This window comes from Ictidomys tridecemlineatus, chromosome 13 (genome assembly GCF_052094955.1).
Source record: "Ictidomys tridecemlineatus isolate mIctTri1 chromosome 13, mIctTri1.hap1, whole genome shotgun sequence".
Taxonomy (NCBI): Eukaryota; Metazoa; Chordata; class Mammalia; order Rodentia; family Sciuridae; genus Ictidomys; species Ictidomys tridecemlineatus.
The window spans coordinates 89,937,945-89,960,965 of NC_135489.1; the positions used below are offsets into that span (position 1 = coordinate 89,937,945).

A 23,021-nucleotide genomic window follows, 5' to 3' on the forward strand; every position below is an offset into this window, starting at 1 on the left:
CAATGAGGCTGAAAAAAAGTCAGGAGCTAAAATGCAGGCTTTGACAACATCCAGTATCTTTGCTTTTGAACTCTTTCTAGTCTATGGTTCAATAAAAAAAGTTAATAATATTTCAAAAAACAGGTCACAATCCTACTGACTGCAAAAAAAGGCAATCATTTTGTGCTCCCATCACACCAACATTGTCAAATTCCTTTGGTTCTTTGAGTGACACAAACTTTTTAAAAGTGTAATAAAATTTCTATGACTCGTTAATAGCTAGTACAATTTATCTATTCTTGATGTATAAAAGTTTGAAAGTCCCACATAAAACCATCCAACTCAATAAAACGTTTACTTTCCTAGATATAAAACGGTAACAAGTGTAAGACAAAAAAGGAAATGATGGTTTGAAAAGCAATGCATTTTATAGGGTTAAGAGAATAAGAAATCCTTAACTATAAAAACCAAGCAGTACTGTGTGGGTGAGTGTTACACATACACAAATCTCCTGGAGAATTTAAATTAAGTAAAGTCTGGTCTAAATTACAAACTCTTTGGGAAAAAAGTTTTTCAATGCAGTGTGCTTAGTTATTGGAACTGAAATACACAAATACTTTTTGCTAAATATCTTCATGAATGGTTTATTATCTATTTTGAAATTTTTTTGATGTGTGTGGTATTGGGGATTGCATATACTCCCAGTTCTTTTTATTTTTTAGACACAAGGTTTCACTAAATTGCCAGGTTGGCCTCATGATCCTCTTACCTCAGCCTACCAAGTCACTGGGATTATAAGCATGCAGCCACCACATAGCAAATTTTAATTTTAAATGGATGTTTTTATAAAAATATTTGCCTCTTAAATAACTGATTTGAATATTTCCTCTACCATTTTAACTTAAATGGGCTGACTTCATTAATGCAGTCTTATCAGGTACCATTTTTAAAGGAAAACTTTAGAAAAACCAAAACTTTTAAAGCGCAAAATATTTAGATTTTAACAGAAATATTTCTAAAATGCATGACTTCTAAAATAAGTAATACCCTGAACAACATTTAACCTTTTCATGAGATCCTAAATATTAATTTATGTGCTATGCCAGATGTGGTGTCACGTGTCTATCTGTACACCCAGTTACTCAAGACATACAGGTGGGATTGAGGGAGGTCAGCCTATGAAATTTAGTGAGGCCCTGTCTCAAAAAAAAATTAATTTACTGTGCTACAACACAATCAGAGCCTTCGGTAAATATAGCCCTTTACCTCTATACTAAGTGGCCTTTGAGTTTTTATGTGTTTTGCTTGGACAGAAGAAACTATTTTTACCTTTTAATAAATTAATATATACACACTGTCAGAATGTAGGACTCTATAGATCAGTAGAAAGGGAAATTAAGAGTCTACCACCACACAATTCAAAAATAACCTAAAAATTTGTGGGCTTTTCCTTCCCTGATGAGTTGCTATGTACAGTATGTACAGTTGATACCATACCCCTTATCTGTGGGCCACATCCCTAAACACTCAGTGGATGCCTGAAGTTGCGGATAGTACTGAAGCCTACAATTTAAAGCTTTTCCATCTTAACTAAGCACTTATGCACTGTGGCCATAATTTGACAGTTTAAGATACAATCACAAAACTAGTCCAAATTTCTTTTTTCCTGTCTCACAATTTCAGATAGATTAGTACTTACCATAAATATCAGCAACCTCAGCATGACGGTTTTCTTGAGAATGTACACCTTTTCTCTTAAAGGAAGAGCTTCCTGGCTTCTTTCTGGCATATCCAAGCTGTCAGCTTCACTACTTTTGTTCTTTGGAGCCATGAGATAACACAAGGGCTGCCTGAATGCAAGCAGTGCACTGCCTAAATGCTTCAAGGGCAGGGTGGCATATACAGTGTGTACACACACTAGGCAAATGAATGCCTCATGTTTCAGGCAGGTCAGCAGAAGACTTTTTGTTATGCTACTCAAAACACTACTCAGAATAGCATGCAATTTAAAACTTACGAATTGTGTCTGGAATTTTCCACTTAATGCTTTTGAGCTATGGTTAACTGCAAGTAACTGAAACCATGGAAAACAAAACCAGACACAGGGACTACCGTATTTCAATTTGTTTACAAACACAGGAGTATACAGGAATATTATATATTACCTGCTTCAATCTCTTAAAATATCTTTTTCTGCCAACACATCCCTATCACCACCTTGGATTATGTTACTCCAGGATGGCCTTCAATTCCTAGGTACGGGTGTGATCCTTCTGCCTCAGCCTCATGAATAGCTGGGGCCACAAACATGTGCTGCTGCACTATGCCTACTCCTTTTTTTTTTTTTCCCCCTTTGTTTCTTTTTCTTGCAGTGCTGGGGATTGAATCCAGGGGCGTGCACATACTAGGCTAGTACTTTACCACTGAGCCCCAACCTTATTATTTATTTATCTATAATTTGAATCAGGATCTCGCTCAATTTCTGAGGTTGGTCTTGAACTTGTGCCTCAGACTTAAACTTGATAATTTATAAACTATAGAAATGTATTGCTCACAGTTTTGGAGGCTGGGAAGTCTAGGGCAAAGGTACCAGGAGACTTGGAATCTGGCAAGGGCTTGCTCTCTGCCTCAACAGTGGCACCACCTTGTTGAGTCTACACGTGGTAAAGGGGAATCAGGCTGCCTCAAGTCACTTTAAAAGGGTATTAACCCCATTCATAAGGCTCCGCCCCATGACCATATCATCTCCCAAAGGCTCTCTCTCTAACCACTACTGCTCTGGGAACAGGTTTCAATATCTGAGTTTTGGAGGGACACACATATTCAAATAACAGAAACTACAAAATGCAGTACATTTTGCAATAGATACATAGTATTTTGCCCTATCCCTAGACAATTAGATTTCCAAAACTGCACAATTGTTAAAGCAATGTGATGAATATTCTTTAATAAAATTGTACATATTTTTCAAAATACTTCTTGACAATCTCCTAAATTAAGGGCCTTTCTTGTCAAGAGATGCAATGAGATTTTTGTCTCACTTTCAACAACACCTAGCTTTTTTGGGGGGGAGGGGTGGTGAAACATTGTCTTATTCTTCTGTACTGCTTACTCTTTCTTAAGAGTAAGGAATCTTAAATTTGAACTTTCATGCTGACATTTTAAAATCACATTATAAATATGTCAATATGGAAAGAACTGAAATATTTACAATATTTAATCTTCCATCAAGAATTAATTTGTTTCTCCATTTATTTAAGTCTTCCTTTTCACTCAATAGAGCTTTGTTTCTTAAAATAAATTCAACACATTTCTTGTTAAGCTTAAGTATTTAATTCTTAAGTATTTAAAATTTTCTGTGGCTATTTAACGGTTATCAATTTTGTTTTTTTCCTTCAGTTGCTTAAGCAAATTATATTCCATTCCCTTGTACTGGACACTCTATAGCCCCAGAAGTAACTTGGGAATGATATTTTGTTTTATATTATATTCTTTTTTTAATATTTATTTTTTAGTTATAGTTGGACACAATATCTTTAATTAATTACTTTATTTTTATGTGGTGCTAAGAATCGAACCCAGGCCCTCGCCCCTGCTAGGTGAGCACTCTACCACTGAGCCACAGCCCAAGCCCATTGTTTTATATTTCTCCATTACATCTGTTGATATTAGAATTTTTAGACTATCACAGGTCAAACTGACCTGTTTATTGGCATGCTATCTCATTTATTTCTACTTTTTGTTTTTATTCATTCTTTCCTTACAAAGCTTTGATTCATTTGTTATTTTAAATGTTTGGTTCATTAATACTTTTTTTCTTGCTTTAATTTATAAACTGTGACCAAATCCATTGACTTTTTTCTTTACCCAATTTAAAGACGGCTATTTTCTATATTTCCTTTCCCCTTATCATTTGCTATATCAATAAAGTTTTCTTTGTTTCTCTATTTTAGAATTTAAAATACCATTTCTAGTCTACTAAGGATTGGTTTTAAATTAAAACAAAAAACAAAAAAACATGTTTGAAGCCGTGTGTGGTGCTGCACACCTGTAATCCCAGCAACCTGGGAAGCTGAGGCAGGAGGATCCCAATTTCAAAGCCAGCCTCAGCAACTTAGTGAGGCTCTAAGCAATTTAACAAGACTATGTCTCAAAATAAAAAATAAAAGGGCCGGGGATATGGCTCAGTGATTAATCACCCCTAGGTTCAATCCCAAGTACCAAAAGGAAAAAAAATTTTGAACTAGTATTTTTCTACTAATGTAAAAACATATTTTAATAAAGTCTTTTTAGTAAAACCTCTTCCTACAGCACAATGCCCCTTATTTTCTTCAAATAATCTAGAACTTTGGATCCATACTTTTTACATTTTTCAAATTATTTAAAAATATTTATTGCTTGCAATAAGTTTCACAACTATAATCATAATATGAGTTAAGTGTAGATTTTATCTGTTTCACTGTCCAAACCTACTTTCTACACCTGTTCCATTTCTCCCAACACTTTACTGACACTGCTCCACCATCTTCAGTGTCAGGGAAGGTAAATCTGATGCTAATCTGAATTTGTTCTTCCCTAAACGCAACTGGTTTGTGTTCCTTGCAGTTTTTGTTGTTGTTGTTTAATATTTATTTTTTATTTGTACTTGGACACAATATCTTTATTTTATTTATTTATATGTGGTGCTGAGGATCAAACCCAGGACCTTGCATGTGCTAGGCCAGTGCTCTACCGCTGAGCCACAACCCCAGGCCATCCTTGCAGTATTTTTTAATCCATGGGATCCAAGCTCTCTTCAGCTCAGAGTTCTCTCTTCACTATTTCATTGGTCTATGTCATTTCAGCACTCCTTATCACACAGATCTGAAATCTTTGTGTTCTAGGTAATCTCTCAAAAAACCTATTTTTTTTTAACATCTTTTTCCTGAAAAAAATTGAAGGCATTCCCTCTAAAAATCTGAGAGATTTTTCTTAAGCTACCTTGGGATTCTGTGATATCTGCTAGTCCTGAAATTTTTATTTCAACAATTGTGTCCTGAAATCTAAAGAATGCTTTACAATTCTGTGCATGCATTCATTCATTCATCTGTTCATTCACAGTGAAGCTGGGGGGTTGAACCCAGGGCCCTGTGCATGCTAAGCAAGCACTCTACCAATGAGCTACACCCCTAGCCCTCTAAGTTTACCAACTTACTCTTGCAATTTGGGAAACTAAATCAGAGTTTTCTTTACTTCTTACAGTATTTCACATGCCCTAAATAATCTCATCTCACTTTCTTGAGGTGAATTTTTCACATCAAACATTTATCTGGTTATCTTTACAGAAAGAAAATGCATACATACATCAACAACTTTCTTTCTTTTTTCTTTTTGTGAGAGAGAGAGAGAGAGAGAGAGAGAGAGAGAGAGAATGAGAATTTTAATATTTATTTTTTAAGTTTTCGGCAGACACAACATCTTTGTTTGTATGTGGTGCTGAGGATCAAACCAGGGCCGCACGCATGCCAGGCGAGCACGCTACGGCTTGAGCCACATTCCCAGCCCCAGCAACTTTCTTATTGTTCATTTTTGCTGCTATCTGTACAACTGTATTTAACAATCTTTTCTTTTTAAAAAAATATATTTTTTTTAATTTTTTAGTTATAGTTGGACACAATACCTTTATTTTATTTATTTATTTTTATGTGGTGCTGAGGATCGAACCCAGGGCCTCACCTGTGCTAGGCAAGCGCTCTACCGCTGAGCCACAACCCCAGCCCCTTAATAATCTTTTCTTTTTTAAAAAAACTAGGCCATATGATCACCTCGATAGATGCAGAAAAAGCATTCAACAAAGTACAGCATCCCTTTATGTTCAAAACACAAGAAAAACTAGGGATAACAGGAACATACCTCAATATTGTAAAAACTATCTATGCTAAGCCTCAGGCTAGCATCATTCTGAATGGAGAAAAATTGAAGGCATTCCCTCTAAAATCTGGAACAAGACAGGGATGCCCACTCTCACCACTTCTGTTCAACATAGTTCTCGAAACACTGGCCAGAGCAATTAGACAGACGAAAGAAATTAAAGGCATAAAGAAAGGAAAAGAAGAACTTAATTATCACTATTTGTGGATGACATGATCCTATATCTAGCAGACCCAAAAGGTTCTACCAAGAAACTTCTAGAGCTAGTAAATGAATTCAGCAAAGTGGCAGGATATAAAATCAACATGCATAAATCAAAGGCATTCCTGTATATCAGTGACAAATCCTCTGAAATGGTAATGAGAACAACCACCCCATTCACAATATCCTCAAAAAAATAAAATAAAATACTTGGGAATCAACCTAACAAAAGAGGTGAAAGAACTATATAACGAAAACTACAGAACCCTAAAGAGAGAAATAGAAGAAGACCTTAGAAGGTGGAAAGATATACCTTGTTCATGGATAGGTAGAATTAATATCATTAAAATGGCCATATTACCAAAAGTACTCTATAGGTTTAATGCAATGCCAATCAAAATCCCAATGGCATTCCTCGCAGAAATAGAAAAAGCAATCATGAAATTCATCTCGAAAAATAAAAGACCCAGAATAACAAAAGCAATTCTAAACAGGAAGAGTGAAACTGGTGGTATAGCGATACCAGATTTTAAACTATACTACAGAGCAATAGTAACAAAAACAGCATGGTACTGGTACCAAAACAGGCAGGTAGACCAATGGTACAGAATAGAGGACACAGAGACCAATCCACAAAATTACAATTACCTTATATTAGACAAAGGTGCCAAAAGCATGCAATGGAGAAAGGATAGCATCTTCAACAAAAGGTGCTGGGAGAACTGGAAATCCATATGCAACAAAATGAATCTGAATCCCTTTCTCTCGCCATGCACAAAAATTAACTCAAAATGGATCAAGGAGCTTGATATCAAAACAGAGACTCTGCGTCTGATAGAAGAAAAAGTTGGCTCCAATCTACATAATGTGGGGTCGGGCTCCAAATTCCTCAATAGGACACCCATAGCCCAAGAGTTAATAACAAGAATCAACAAATGGGACTTACTCAAACTAAAAAGTTTTTTCTCAGCAAGAGAAACAATAAGAGAGGTAAATAGGGAGCCTACATCCTGGGAACAAACTTTTACTCCTCACACTTCAGATAGAGCCCTAATATCCAGAATATACAAAGAACTCAAAAAATTAAACATTAAGAAAACAAATAACCCAATCAATAAATGGGCCAAGGACCTGAACAGACACTTCTCATAGGAGGATATACAATCAATCAACAAGTACATGAAAAAATGCTCACCATCTCTAGCAGTCAGAGAAATGCAAATCAAAACCACCCTAAGATACCATCTCACTCCAGTAAGATTGGCAGCCACTATGAAGTCAAACAACAACAAGTGCTGGCGAGGATGTGGGGAAAAGGGTACACTTGTACATTGCTGGTGGGACTGCAAATTGGTGCGGCCAATTTGGAAAGCAGTATGGAGATTCCTGGGAAAGCTGGGAATGAAACCACCATTTGACCCAGCTATTTCCCTTCTTGGACTATTCCCTGAAGACCTTAAAAGAGCGTACTATAGGGATACTGCTACATCGATGTTCATAGCAGCACAATTCACAATAGCTAGACTGTGGAACCAAACTAGATGCCCTTCAATAGATGAATGGAAAAAAAGTGGCATTTATAAACAATGGAGTATTACTCAGCACTAAAAAATGACAAAATCACGGCATTTGCAGGGAAATGGATGGCATTAGAGCAGATTATGCTAAGTGAAGCTAGCCAATCCCTAAAAAACAAATGCCAAATGTCTTCTTTGATATAAGGAGAGCAACTAAGAACAGAGCAGGGAGGAAGAGCATGAGAAGAAGATTAACATTAAACAGGGATGAGAGGTAGAAGGGAAAGAGAGAGAGAAGGGAAATTGCATGGAAATGGAAGGACACCAGTATTGTCATACAAAATTACATATAAGAGGAAGTGAGGGGAAAGGGGAAAAAAAAACAAGGGAGAGAAATGAATTACAGTAGTTGGGGTAGAGAGAGGGGAGGGAGGGGAGGGGGGATAGTAGAGGATAGGAAAGGCAACAGAATACAACAGACACTAGTATGGCAGTATGTAAAAACGTGAATGTGTAACCGATGTGATTCTGCAATCTGTATACAGGGTAAAAATGGGAGTTCATAACCCACTTGAATCAAATGTATGAAATATGATATGTCAAGAGCTATGTAATGTTTTGAACAGGCCTCAGAATTTTCCTTAAATCTAATAAGTGCCATAAGTAAACTTGAGGAAGTGAGGCACACAGAATATTAGTAAGCCTGAAGACTGAGCAGAAGCATGCTTATGAAGAACAAGGCAAGGCAGGACCAGGCAAACAGTCAGCCTATGGGAAGCAACAAGGAGGTGGACGTACACTAAAAAATATTAACAAAAGGAGGAATAACTTGGTATGTTGCAAGAACTATCAACAACACAAGATGTGCACAAGTGAGTAAAATGAAGGGAATGAGTATGAATGGATGGAGAGTGAACAGATTATGTAAACTATTGTCCACTTGTCACTCACTCAACACACGTTAAGTTTAATTGTATAAATTATGAAGATGGCATTGTAAATGCAGGTGTGGATTATTCAACAAATAGCATAATATAAGCAGGTACTTATTTAGAAAAAATTAACTGGACAAGAACAAGACAAGGATGCCTGATTTAATCACCTCAATATGAAAAGCTCTAACCAGAGCAATTAAACAAGAAATAAATAATAGGCATCCACACAGGAAAGAAGAGGTTAAACTCCCTCTTCACAAATGACAGGGTATCATAAGCAGAAAAACCCTAAAAAGAATTCACAAAATAACTGTTAAAACTAACAAATTCATCAAAGTTACAAGATAACATACAAACCAATCATACTCTAGAAATGAACAACTCAAAAAAAGACATTAATAAAACAACCCTATCTATAAGAGCACCGAAAAAAAACCAAAACAAAACATGGGAATAAATTTAGTCAAGGAGGCAAAGACTTATACACTGAAAACTACAAAACACCACTGAAAGATATTACAGACCTAAATAAAAAGATGTGTCATATTTATAGGGATCTGTATTAAGAAGGAAATACTATACAAACCACTAATTTAATGTGCTCTCTATCAAAATCCTAAGGACAATTTTTGAAAACCAGAAAAAAAAATCCTAAACTTTCAATGTACTCTGAACAACCAAAACAATCTTGAAAATGAAGAGCAAACCCTAAGGACTCCAAGGTCCCAATTTCAAAGCCCATTACAAAGCTACAATAATCAAGTCAGTTCTGTAATAGCATAAAGACAGATAAACAGATCCTCCATGGGATAGCAGGCAGAGAACCCCAAAATAAACTGTCACATCTTTAGTTAATTGATTTCCAACAAGAATGCCAAGACTATTCAAATGGGAAAAGACAATTTTTTTAGCATATAGTACTGCAGAAACCAAATATCCTCATGCAAAAGAATGAAGTTGGACCATTATCCTAAAACATATAAAAATTAATTCAAATGAACAAAAGACTTAAAATAAGAACTAAAACTGTAACAGTAGAAAATACAGGTAATGAAAATACTCATAAACTTTGATTTGGCAATGATTTCTTAAATGTGATACAAAAAATGTAGCAAACAACAGAAAACTAGATAAATTGGCCTTCATCAAAATTAAAAACTTTAACATCAAAAAATACCACCAAAAGAATAAAAAGAAAATGTATGGGAGAAAAGAACTACAAATCATGTAACTGACCAGGATTCTAATTCCTTCACATCCTCACTAACAGCTGATATCTTCCAATCTATAATCATAGTAGTAGATATGAAAATAATACACATGAAGTACATAGCCCTTGCCTGACATGCAGTAGGAGCTCAGTCAAGATTAGCTACTTTATTCTTAAAACTCTTTTCTTCAAAGAGAGCTTCTCAAAGAGAACTGTGATTCAGAGAACTTAGTCCATCAGGGATTTTGTCTCCTCAACCAATGAGTGACAGGTACACAGACATAACTTGATTTATAATATATTATTGCACTTTAAATATATTGCTTTTTTTCTTTTTCTTTCTACAAATTGAAATTTGTGGCAACCCTGCATGGAGGAAGTCTATCATCATCAATTTTCTAAGAGCTAAAGGTCATTGGCACTTTTTGGCAATAAAACTTTTTCAACTAAGGTATGTGTATTCTTAAAAAATATTTTTTTAGATGTTGGACTTTTGTTTTATTCATTTATTTATATGTGATGCTAAGAATCGAACCCAGTGCCTCAGACATGCTAGGCAAGGGCTCTACCACTGAGCCTTTAGACAAAATGCTATTGCATACTTAATAGAGTACAATATTGGGTAAATGTAACTTTTATACAGGGAAACAAACAAACAAAAAAACTCATGTGATTCACATTACTGCAAGATCCGCCCTATTGCAGTGGTCTGGAAATTAATCAACAGTTACCTCCAAGATAGGCCTGCATTAAGGGCAGTAACAAATCTGAGCATCTTAAAATAATAGTGGGTTTTCAAAGAATGCAAGACACTTCATCATGTCCTTCCACAATATTTAATAGAGTATATGCACATCTGACTAATAAAAATAAACACTTCACCAGATAATCTAGGATTTACCTCAGGACTTAAGTATAAACAAAGAAATTTAGGTATGTCCTACAACAAGTAAAAGCTCACTGTCCACTTGGGATTATCTTAAAGTCTTAATTTTTTCTTATAGAATCAGATTATTCTTTTCAGATTTCCTAAATTGTTATTTCCTGCTCTATCATAATAATTCAAGGGGGAATAAACTACACTGGGTGTAAATTTTTCTGTATGCTACATACAGAATGAAGTTACATACTGAATACTAAAATATTGATATGATAAAATATTATATTTTACCCTGACCATGATGTGCTATGACCATAACAGAGATTTTAAAAAATGTTCTTTGTTTATAAAGTTTGAAATGGGTCTATGTTGTATAGTTTTGCTTGTTAAAATAAAAAGCAGAGCAGAAGCAGGTGCCACTGGCATGGAGTACTTAACTTTTTTTTTTCCTGGTAACTGCAATTTTCTAAAGTCATTCTAGAGTCCCAGGTGCTTCACTAGTCAGAGTAATACAAACTACAGGAGCCATATAACCTTAATTTAACCTATTCAGACTATGAATTCCTAGAAGCACTATAAACTAGAAAGAGGAATGAACAGCTCTCATAACATAAAACTGCTCAAATACAGTGAAAGAAGAAACAAAATGATGTAGTATGAGATTTTTTCTCCAAAGGAATGAAAGCAACTTGAGACAAGGGTATGAAGGATCAGCGACATGAATAAATGAAACTGGCAGAACAAAAAATGCATTAAATTAGAAATATTGAGATTTGGAAGAAATCCAGAGGCACGTAAATAAACACAAACTTCACATTGAAAATGATATCAGAAATCCATAATCAAAGCATCTCAAGCTTTAATCAATTTCTTGACCAGGACTTCCTATCCTGGGGATCATCAACATCAACAGTCTTTTGGGGGAGGGAGGGTTATGATTCTATCTGAAATCACATGCTACATTTTGGGGAATTTTAAATATGAAGACATTTCTATCATACACAGGTTTACCTTAAAGGTGTCTAAACGCACCTATGATCTTTAAAAGCTAGAACCTCACTATTAAGTCAAAGTAACTTCCTGAACCTAGGGTATCACATAGCACTATATCAATACATTTAAAATGGTATTACATTCATTTTAATAGCTATTTCAAACAACAGCCCTGCAATTAAGAATATAAAAGGTTAGTAGTCTACTCAGATTGATATTATTTAAGGGAGGAGGGGTGGACAAGGGAAGGACTTGGAAGTGAAATTGATCAAATTATGTTACATGCATGCACCCTTTAACCACAATGAAGCCAACTATTCTGTGCAATTAGTAAAAAATAAATAATAACAGGCAAAGAGGCCCATGCCTGTAATCACAGCAATTTAGAAGGCAGCAGTAGGAGGAGCACAAATTCAAGGCCAGCCTCAGGAACTTAGAGACAATGCTTCAAAAATAAAAAGGGCTTGTGGGGTGGAGTTGGGGGCTCAGGCCTTAGCTCAGAGGTATGTCCCTGGGTTAAATCCCCAGAACCTGGGAAGGGTTTTTGTTTGGTTGGTTTTGGTACCAGAGATTAGACCCAGGGGAATTTAACACTGAGCCACATCCCCAGCCCTTTTTATATATGTTATTTAGAGACAGGGTCACACTGAGTAGCTTAGTGCTTGATCAGTTAGAGGCTGGCTTTGAATTCGTGATCCTCCTGCCTCAGCCTCCAAGCCACTGGAGGAATTTTTATTCTTTAAAATTGGCCTGCTGAACAGTATACCTCTTCCTTAGTTATATACTATGTTTTAAATTTTACTTGCAAAACTGAGTTGCGGGGGAGGCTGGTGTTGTGGCTCAGTGGTAGAGTGCTCGCCTAGCACATGCGAGGCTCTGGGTTCAATCCTCAGTACCACATAAAAATAAACAAATAAATAAATTTATTACTAAATAAATAAATAAAGGTATTGTGTCCAACTATAACTAAAAAATACATATTTTTTAAAGTTAGGCTTTAATATACAACCAAGTAAGGCAGATGTAACTACAAGTCCTATATACTTGTTGACACAAATGTTCTGACTCTCACAGCTGTCCAACAAGAGACAAGGACTGCACCAGAGCATTAGGCAGAACTACAAAATGCAGAGAAAAGTGAATCCAGATGACAATTTCCAGGGGAAACAAATCATACCTACATTTATCTGAGAAAGTAAGAGGACACCTATGTTAATTTAAATTTGTTTACTTAGAATTCACTTGTCCATACCTCTGTTTTGCCCAGGCTATATTTTGAGAGCCAAAGAAAACAAAGTAGGAAGAAAAGAGTGAGCAGAATATCTGAATAAAAATGAGGCATGGCAACATCAGACTGAAAAATCGATACAGGTTCTACAACCGAGGCTCAGGAATTCCCTGGATATTAAAGACTCACTAGAACAGCTAGGGGATAAAGGCTTGGGCTTTCCATATTTACAGGTACCAGTAATCTACAGAATGTAGATCAAAGGCAAAACAATATGATTTCAACATAAATATTCTCTACTGGGCCACCATTCCCAAGGCTGAGTTCCCTTCAAGTAATGGTCCTTAATCATGAGCAGAGGCAGAGACAGATCCCAGTTAAGAATCTGACAAAAGCAGCAAATTGAGAGGCTGAGGAAGGAGGATCATAAATTCAAGCATATCCTTGGCAACTTAGTGAGGTCCTCAGCAACTTAGTGAGACCTGTTTCAAAATAAAAAAATAAAAAGGGATGGGATGTAGGTCAGTGGTAAGGTACTCCTTGAGTTCAATCCCCAGTGCCACCCCCCAAAAAAAACAAAAGATTGACAAAACCTATCCAATCACTTAAGAAAATCAATAGTCGGGAACATGCATGCACATGATTTAGTACACCATTTCAGGAGATCTGAAAATCCCTTCAAGTCTGATCCCAGACACTGTTTTAAAGGTTTCAAGTCCCCAAATGACCCTACCTATGACAACACATTTTACTTCCTCCTTGCCATCAAAAATTCTCTCAGAGCCCTCAACCTCAAGTAGATTGTAAGAAGAGAGTAATGTAAGTAGTCATATTGGCAAATTAGGGCAGTTCTAAATCTAAAATCAGAAGGACTGGCTTTGGGTCCCCATCGTGACATCTAACTAACAGACACTATAACACTACATAAATCACAATCTTTCATCTGACCAGTGTTTCCTCTGTCATAAGTGAGGAATTTGGAATAAACCAGGTACTCTATTTTTAAAGAGGGAAGCAATATCCCTGTTTAGTGAACACTTACTGAGCATTTAACATGCTTCAGACTCTATAGGTAGATGGTAGGAAACAGAAAAACAAGGCCATCCTCAAGGAGCTGGATGGATAAGTAGATAGTTCTAAAACAATGAGGTCCACACTTGAAGAAGGAGCAGGTAATTTTGCCTAAGGAGACTATGGTCTTGTTTGGAACACATACCTTACCTTTCCCAGATAGGTAAGGTAGGCATAGAATACATTCCACATATGCTCCAAGGTGAGAAAGCAGCCAATTTTCCAAAAAATTCAATATGCCTGTGCAACCATGTAAAATAACTGATCTTAAGATTAGACAACAGTCAGAAGAATGTGTAACTAGTAGGCAAAGGAATTTTTTTGGACTAAAACAGCTTTGACTCACCTGCCAAACTGCTACCCCACTCCAAATACAGGTTAAGTAACCCTTATCCAAAACACTTAGCAAAAGCATTTCCAATTTTGGACTTTTAGGATTTAGAAATATCTGCATATATAATGAGATGTGTTGGGACAGAACCAAAGTCCAAACATGAATCCATCTATTTCATACACAAAATCTGAAGGTAATTTTATACAATAGTTTTACAGTGCCTGTGTTTTGAATGTGACCCATCACATTAGATCAAAAGTGGCAAATTTGACACTTTTGATATGTCAGCACTCAGCAAGTTTCAGATTTTGAAGCATTCTGGAGTTGCAGATGAGGAAAGCTCAACATGTACTAGAACAGAGTGCACTTGTTATGTTATCTGGCTTCTAAAAATTCACTAATAAATGGTAAAATCTACTCTCATTCTGACAATATTTGAATTACAAATTTCTAATAAGTAATCTGTTAAGAGTTCCTTGGTTCATAACCCTGATTAATCAACCAAATTATGAGCCATCACTTGGTAGAAACATTCAACAACTTAACTTTTAACCATTTCCCTATGGCTATATTCCATAGGTTTGCAAAATTCCATTTCTTTTCTCTGTCCTTCTTATGCCCCAGCTGAGTCAGACAGCAATTGCCAGTGATTAAAGGCAAAAAAGCAATCATGAACACTGACGAAAAAGCCGGAATTAACCTCAGGTTCCATTAATGTTATTAGTTTGTCAATAAGACCAAATTAACTTTTCCAGAAATCTCACTTCTGCCAACTGCATGCTTTCCAGGCTAACTCTTGCACCTACGTCCTCTTGTTATCACTGGTTCCTGCCTTTTCTCTGCAACAATCATTTCTTCTATTTCTTCAAACCCCACTTCTTTGTTTAGGCTCATCCCTGCAGTACCATAAACATCAAGAGCCCTTTTCTCATAAGAAGTCATGTATTCAAATATTTATCAAGGGCTTACCAAGTGCCTGGTTCTGTGCAAAACACTGGGGCTGCCTTCTTGAAGCTCTATGAGTGAAGAAGATTAACCTGGACTAACAAAGCCTGTTTTGCTCCAACTCAAGGATTCATTTGTAAGAAAACTTCTACTACCAAAAGTCACGTTCTAAAGCAATTGTTCATAAAAGGTAAAAAGAGAAGTGGCCAGAGAGTTTCAGACTCAAAATATTAGATTCCTTTCTCCTGTAAGATAATTTCTACAATAAAATTACAAAGGTTCTCTCACACCATCCAATCCAGCTTTCAGTTACATCTGATGTTTGTTCAATGGCAAAGTCGGTCTTCTAGCCCCAGCAGCAATGCCAAGAAAGCACAACTCCTTATAAATATTATCATGAACATAACCCACTGCTGTGAAAAACAAGGCAGAAAGCCCACTTTAACACTTTTCTCTTGCTCAAAGTAGTGTTACTTTCAATAGTGGTTTGCTTAATGCAAACTGTATTCCCGAAATAACTCACCACTATGTAAGAGGAAGTCATGGGATGCTACAGAAGGTTGTAAGGACTCATACTCAGCACGGGTGGGTTGGGAAGGCTCCCCAGAGAAGTGAGACTTCAGCATGAGCAGGAGGTATTAGGCAAGAGGGGAAGAAAAGGGGGGGAAATTATACCACGGCAAAAGGGAACTACATTTATAAAGAGCCCTAAGGGGAGAATAGATACACACATTTCCAGGAACAGAATATAGTGGAAAAGGGAGGAAAATAATATGGAAAATGATACCACATAGGCAGGACATATGGTCTTATGAGTAGAAGAAAGAACTGAATTTTACATTGTGAGCAATGGGAAGCCATGCAAGGGTTTAAACAGAGGCTGAAATAATCATGCTTTATCTTAGGTTCCTCTCTCTACTCCATCTCTTCAAGCTGGACTTCTTAAAAAAAGTCTGCACTTACTCATTTGTACTTCTTCCCACCTTCTCAACTCTGGGCATCTGTAAGACACTGAAACTGCTATTTTTAAATGAGGTATCTGTTTATCTTCTGGTTGCTTAACTCAGTGGGCCCTTGCAGCCTGGACCCTATTGGTAGCATCTGCAGCATGTGGCCCTGAGGACTATCAACGCCCTACAGTCTTCTACCTCTTCTCCCCCACTTCCTTGCTGTTCCTCTCCAGTCTTTAATGCAAGCATCTTTTCTCCTACTTACTCTTTTTTTAAAAAATATTTTTAGATGTTGATGGACCTTTATTTTATTAATTTATTTTATATGCAGTGCTGAAAATCAAACCCAGTGCCTCACATATGCTAGGCAAGTGCTCTACCACAGAGTCACAATCCTCAGCCCCCTATTTACTCTTATACTGTACATGAAATAAGACACTCCCCCATAAAACCAAAGCCTGCATATTCTCTGATAGATGAATGCTAACACACAATGGGGGAAGGAGGGCAGAAGCTCACTGGATTAGACAAAGGGAAAGAGGGCTGGGAATGGGAAAGACAACAGAATGACTCAGACGTCACTTTCCTATATTCATAATATGAATACACTAGTATAACTCCACATCATGAACAACCACAAGAATGGCAAGTTATACTCCATGTATATATAATATATCAACAATACACTCTACTGTCACATATAACTAAAAAGAACACATTAAAATCAATAAATTAAAAAATAAATATTCCATCCATGGCATCCAGCATATCCAAATCTTCTAAATCTTCCTTGGGTGATCTTGACATCTAGGACCTCAAACACCACTTGTATGCTCAGGATTTTCAAAATTACATTTACAACTCAGACCTCTCCTCTGAATTCCAGATTTATACCTTCCACTATTTCTATTCAATATCTCTCAGGTACTTCAACTAAATCTGAACAGTTTCAAAACCAAACACATTACTCTTTTTCAAATCTATTTCCCACTCATTCTGCCTTCCACAACCTAAGTTCAGGAGCTCAACACTTCTCTTCCGGTTACGCCAAGACTCACCCAGTGCTACCTGTATACACTTAGCTCTGTCCAACCCACTAACAGTCAGGATAATCTTGCTAAAAAAATATGATCATGGGAATTCCAGGCTTAAATTCCTTAATGAGTCCCTATCAATTAGTTCAAATTCTGATTTACAAGGGCTTCTAGGCTCTACCTTATTCTCCAGCCGCTCAACTTTACCAGACTCAGCAAAGAATAACAGCCAGGGGCTGGGGTTGTGGCAAAATGGTAGAGTGCTCGCCTCACATGTGTGAGGCATTGGGTTCGATGCTCAGCATCACATATAAATAAATGAATAACAACTAAAAAATATTAAAAAAAGAATAACAGCAGGTAGTTCTCTCAGCTTTCCACTCTGTGCCTTGTGCACACGTGTTTCTTCTTGGAAGAAACCTGATTCTCCCGATTCTTTGTCCTCTTCAACAGGCAATCTAATCTGTCCTTCAAGACTTAGGTAAGACCCTCCAATCTCCAAAAAGCATCACTGCAGCTCCCAGGTACTCCTTACTGGGGGGAACACTGGGCTCTTAGGTACTAAGTCACAGCACCCTGTGCTTAACACTGACTTTACACAGACCACTTTTTAAAATTTGTTCTAATTAGATCACTCTTACGTTTTTTATTTGCTTCCCCATTCAGTGCTTCTCACTAGCTAGCTGTCTCCTGAAGAACAGGGACAGTTCTGAGGTAGGTAACCTCAGTGCCTAACACTGGCACATAACAGGGATGTTATAAGAAAACAAAAGAAAATATGGTCTTGCAATGAAGCCCTTTAGGAAGAAAGTCCCAGAATATATATGTGTCAGGAGCAGAAACTTGTCAGTGGCATTCCCTGCAGAATTTTCAAGTCCTAGAGCAAAAGCTGGCAGGCCATTGGTCAGTACCTATTTATAGAATGGTTAAATGGATTTTCTAGAATCACAGGAAAATATTTAACCCAAACTCTTCCTGACTTGCCTTTCATTATTAACTTTAATTGTTTGTGACCTTATTATAACACTAGTACATATAGCATGGTGTCTACTAACCAAACAAATGCTCTTGTTCTTACATTAGGAAAAATTAATGATACACACATTGACCAATCAAGTAAATTACAAGATTCCTAGGAATTGGACTATGTAAGGGTTTGCTAAACCACCTTCAAACCAAATGTAAAATTTTAAGAAGTATGTGCATTTTTTTCCGACAAAAGGGGTCACAACTTTCATTGAATCCTCAAAAAATAATAATTAATCAAACTGCTTAACCAAAATGTTAAGCTGAATTAAACTGCACAGGCCCGTAATCTGAGTCTTGGGAGACTGAGACAGGACAATCTCAGTTCAAGGCGAGCCTCAGCCAATTTAAACCTTCAGCAACTTGGCAAGACTCAGTCTCAAAATAAAAACAAATACATAACAAGGGTGGGAGTTGTGGCTTAATAGTAAAGCACCCCTGGATTCAATTCCTAGTACAAAAAAAAAAAAAAAAGCTGTAAAAGCTGTAGCATTCACCTTTTTCCTCTTAATGGTTTTATTACTGGTACCTTAAAAACAGCAGTCTAAGACAAATGTAACTAAGATACAGCTGGGAAGATCACATAAAAATTCCTACTAGAATTTGCATTAATGATTCTCTATAATAGGAAGAGTCCTTATCAGTACATCTTTTAAAAAGCTAGTGCCTTGGGGCTGGGGTCATAGTTTCAATCTTCAGCACTGCATATAAATAAAATAAAGGCATTGTGTCCACCCTCAACTAAAAATAAAAAATATTTTTAAAAAGTTAGTGCCTTATTGTAACATACTCTCACCAATGTGAATCAGGGTATTTAAAATACTGCCTCTAATGTGTTCAAGAACCTTAACATTCCAAACATCACAATAAAGGAAATATTTTTTATTGTCATCTAATTAAATGGAATGGAGAAAAACCCAGGATCACTCAGAATTACAGGAAGCCCCCTACACACACACACACACACACACACACACACACACACACACACACACACCGTGAGGCAAACATCCCCTGGAGCAGCATATAACAAACACTCAACCAGTAAACTTAATCTTTGGAATAATATGTTAATGACTAGACACTACAGCATAAGCAATTAAATCACCTCTAAAAAAGATAACGTTTTAACTAGCACAGTGGCTCAGGACCTATAAACCCAGCGACTGGGTAGCTGAGACAGGACTACAAGTTCAAGGCCAACTTGAGTAACTTAACCAAAAACCGAGCTCAATTTAAAGTAAAAAGGGCCCTGGGTTCAGTCTCCAGTACAAAAAAAGAAAGAAAGAAAGAGAAAGGAAAAGAAAAAAGATAGGTTAAAAAAAAAAAAAGAAAAAGCTAGTCACAAATGTTCATACTATGGGTTGCATTTTTAAGAGCTAAATTACCCTGTGGTTAGAGACAAGAGAACAGAGCTAGCCTGTGGGCATCAGGGCATCTTCTGGAAGGGCTGACTATACAAGGCTGTGCTTGCACAAGCACATGTAGCCGTGGAACTTGTTCAAATGTCTGGGAGCTGTGAGGCTCACTGGAGTGAAGCATGCCTCGGTGAAGACACTGTCACACTGCACCATCACGGCCAGAGCCTTTTCCTCGGGAGAGCTACCAGCAAGAGACACCAGGCCCTCCGGGGCCGGAGAGTGGCGGTGCCTGTCAGAGCCCACAGGCCACCCGCAACCCACCCAGGCTCCGCGAGGGGGCCGGGCGACCCCGACCGCGCCATGCCACAACACCTACCAGCAGGTGTCCAAGAGCAGCGCCTCGCACCGGGGTGTGGGCACAACTGGAGGATGCGGCCGGCGTCCCGGGCGCACACGAGGGGCCTCCAGGGCAACACGGGTCCCCAGGGACCCCGCGTCCCTCCGCGCACAGATGCACGGGTCATGCCAGGTCCCCCTGAGCCCACACCGGTCCCCCGAGTCCACGCGCACACGCACAGATCACGCCGGTCCCCCCGAGCCCACACCGGTTCCCCGAGTCCACGCGCACACGCACATATCGCGCCGGGCCCGGTCCACACGCACGCGCCGGGGCCCCCACAGGTGCCCCAGTTCCCTGAGCACTCCCAGGCCCCCCGCGCCCACCGGCCCCAGCCCCGCCGCGCCATCCACGCCGCCACCAGGCGCCGCTGTGGAGCCGTCCTCCAGAACAACGTCCGCGCTTGCGCTAACGAGGAGGCCTCGCACCACGTCTTTTCCTCAAAAGTGGCCCGACAGCGGTCGGCGCAGGCGCGCCCCTGACGCGGCCCGCGCGCCGCCACTTCCGCCCTGAGCGGGAGCGGGGGAGGCGGGAGGGAGCCGGCGGGCGCGAGCCTGGGTCCCCGGAGGACGGCAGCCGCCGCGCGGGCCAGCGACTCACCAGGTACAGCGGTTGCCAGCGACACTGAGCATCCAGCTCCTCGAACTCCCGCTCGACGGTGGCGGACATGGCGGCGGGAGCGAGGTGGCGCGAGCAGAGCCTGCCCCGGCAGAGAGGCTCAGGCCCCGCACGATCCGGGGAGAGTGCTGGCGCTGCGGCGCATGCGCGCTCCGCGCCCCGCCCCGCCCCCGCGCCGGGCCGGCCGGCCTTGGGGAAAGTACCTGGAGCGTCGGACGTCAGCGCGCCGACTGGGCGCCGGAGCGCCGCGCGGGCCGCGCGGGCCGGACGTCGGTGGGGCGGGGCGCTCCGGGAGGCGTGACCCGAGAGCGCCCAGGTGGGAGAGGGCGGGGCCAGAGGACCACCAGCTGCTGCGGCGGGAGGGAAGAGGTGGGGCAGCGCGCGGCCAACTGGCGCGGCGCCCGCAGAGAGGGGCCGCCGCACACCCCGGCACGTTCCGCCTCTCTGCCGGCTGGCCCGAGTCTCGTTAGTCTTCGTTCTTTAAAAGGCAGCATTCTTTAGCCGGCGACTGGGTCGGTGTCTAGCTGGAACGCGCCCCCATCTCACGTCAGCCGCTCTACGCCAGCCGGCTTACTATGCTCGGTACACCTCTCCCGGAATTTGGGGGGAAAGCACCTTGTTAAGGGAAGTTCAGCAGGTAAAAGTTAGTGTCACCTGTACAGCGAATTCTCTGTCCCCAAATGCGCTAGCGAGGGAAGTCCCCTTGCTTCGGATTTGAGAGAGCTCATTGTTAGGAGCTTACCTGCTTTTATCTTACTACATCATCAAGAAATGTGCGGGATAAGAAAATGCTAGCTGTGCAGTCTAGGGTTAAGATTTACATTTTAGCTATCTCTTAACAAAATTAACAATTCACTGGAGCTGGAGACGTAGCTCAATGGTGGAGCGCTCATTCTAGCATGAGTGATGGCCTGGTGCCACAGTACCACAGAAAAAGAAGAAGAAGAAAAATTCAGTTCCTTAGTGGACTAACCACATTTCAGGTGCGCAGTAGTCCACAAGTGCCTAGTGGCTGATTATCACAGCGAGCTTAGGTAGGATATTTATGTTATCAAAAAAATTCTTTGGGATAGAACTGAGAAGATTAAGATACTGGGAACAGAAAAGTGACTTTAATCACGTAAAGTAATGAAAACACTAACCAGGGGGGGAAAAAAACACAGGATGTAGAAGTTAGAAGAAATCTGTAATAGAAGATGTCAACAGGTTCTTTTTACTTATATCTGTAACTTAGGACACATAGAAAATCACCTTCAAAAATCACAATCTTTAGGGGCTGAGGCTGTAGCTCAGTGGCAGAGCACTTGCCTGGCATGTGTGAGGAGGCACCGAGTTCAATCCTCAGCACCGCATATAAATAAATAAAAAATCAACAACTAAAAAATGTTTTTTTTAAATTAAAACCTTTAATTTTCCTGGTTTCTGAAATTATGTCGTTGAAACTAAGTATTTAGATTAAACACTCAAGAATTCCCCGCAATTGTTGGCCTCAGTGGGATTGCTGAATTATAGTGTATATGTGTGTTCCACTTTATTATACATTGATAAACAGTTTTCTGAAATTGGTCACTGGACAACGATGCCCAGTCTTGTCATTTCTATTCAACAACATATAACCATAGGGACAAGTAAGGAAAATTGAGAAAGGGCATAATGATTGGAAAGAATGAAACAAAGTTGCTATTACTATATTGAATGCATAAACATCCAAAGTAATCTACAGGTAAACCTTATCTTAATAAATGACTTTAGCAATAATCCTGAATCAATATAAGAAAAATCAATTGTATTTTTACATTGCAGCACCAAATAGAACATTTTAAATTTTAATTACAAATTATTCAGAAAAATTTTTGACAAAACATCAAGACTCTAAAATGAAACTACAAACTATTTCAAAGAGAAACAGCTGAACCAAGTAAATGGAAGACTATATGATGTTAATGGCTTGAAATTTTTAGTATTGTTAAAGTTGCCAATACTTCTCTAAGTAACCTATAAATTCAACGCAATCTTAATCAAAATCTCAAGAGATTTTTTTTAGTGGAGATTAACAAACTGAATTAATATTTATATAAAAATGCAAAGGGCCTAGAATAGTCAAAATAATCTTGAAGAGGAAATAGGATTTTACCAGATATTAAGACTTCAAAGCTATAGTAATTAAAATAGTGTGTTATAGCACAAGCATAGACAAATAGAATAATGGAACAGAATAGGATCCAAAAACAAACCACCAAAAATAGCCAACAAGAGCAGACATAGAGGACTTAAAAATGCCAAAACCTGCAGTGAAGGTGGTGTGGTATAAAGGAAGGAAAGCAAAGAAAAGGCTCGCATGTGAACAGCCACATAAGATGTGTGTTTCCCCAAGGTTGGTGCTGGTAAAAGGGGAGTGATGGCATCTTCCACAAATGGTGCTGGATCCAAAA

General features: G+C 38.9%; 1 protein-coding gene across 8 annotated transcripts in view; it reads right to left on the reverse strand.

The window, feature by feature from the left end:
* Ptpn2 (protein tyrosine phosphatase non-receptor type 2) overlaps positions 1-20,765 on the reverse strand; it is an 82,958-nt gene extending 62,193 nt beyond the window's left edge. For 2 of the 8 annotated variants that reach the window (XM_005334876.3, XM_078030477.1), the window contains exon 1: positions 1,679-1,825. In XM_005334876.3, the coding sequence (XP_005334933.2) occupies positions 1,679-1,810 (132 nt within the window). In that variant the 5' untranslated portion in view covers positions 1,811-1,825. Of the gene's footprint in view, positions 1-1,678; positions 1,830-5,322; positions 5,340-19,950; positions 20,074-20,297; positions 20,322-20,571 lie in introns of those variants that run through there. The other 6 variants (XM_005334875.5, XM_078030479.1, XM_078030478.1 and 3 more) reach the window with 6 other exon arrangements.
* Between the last annotated feature and the right edge of the window lie 2,256 nt (positions 20,766-23,021).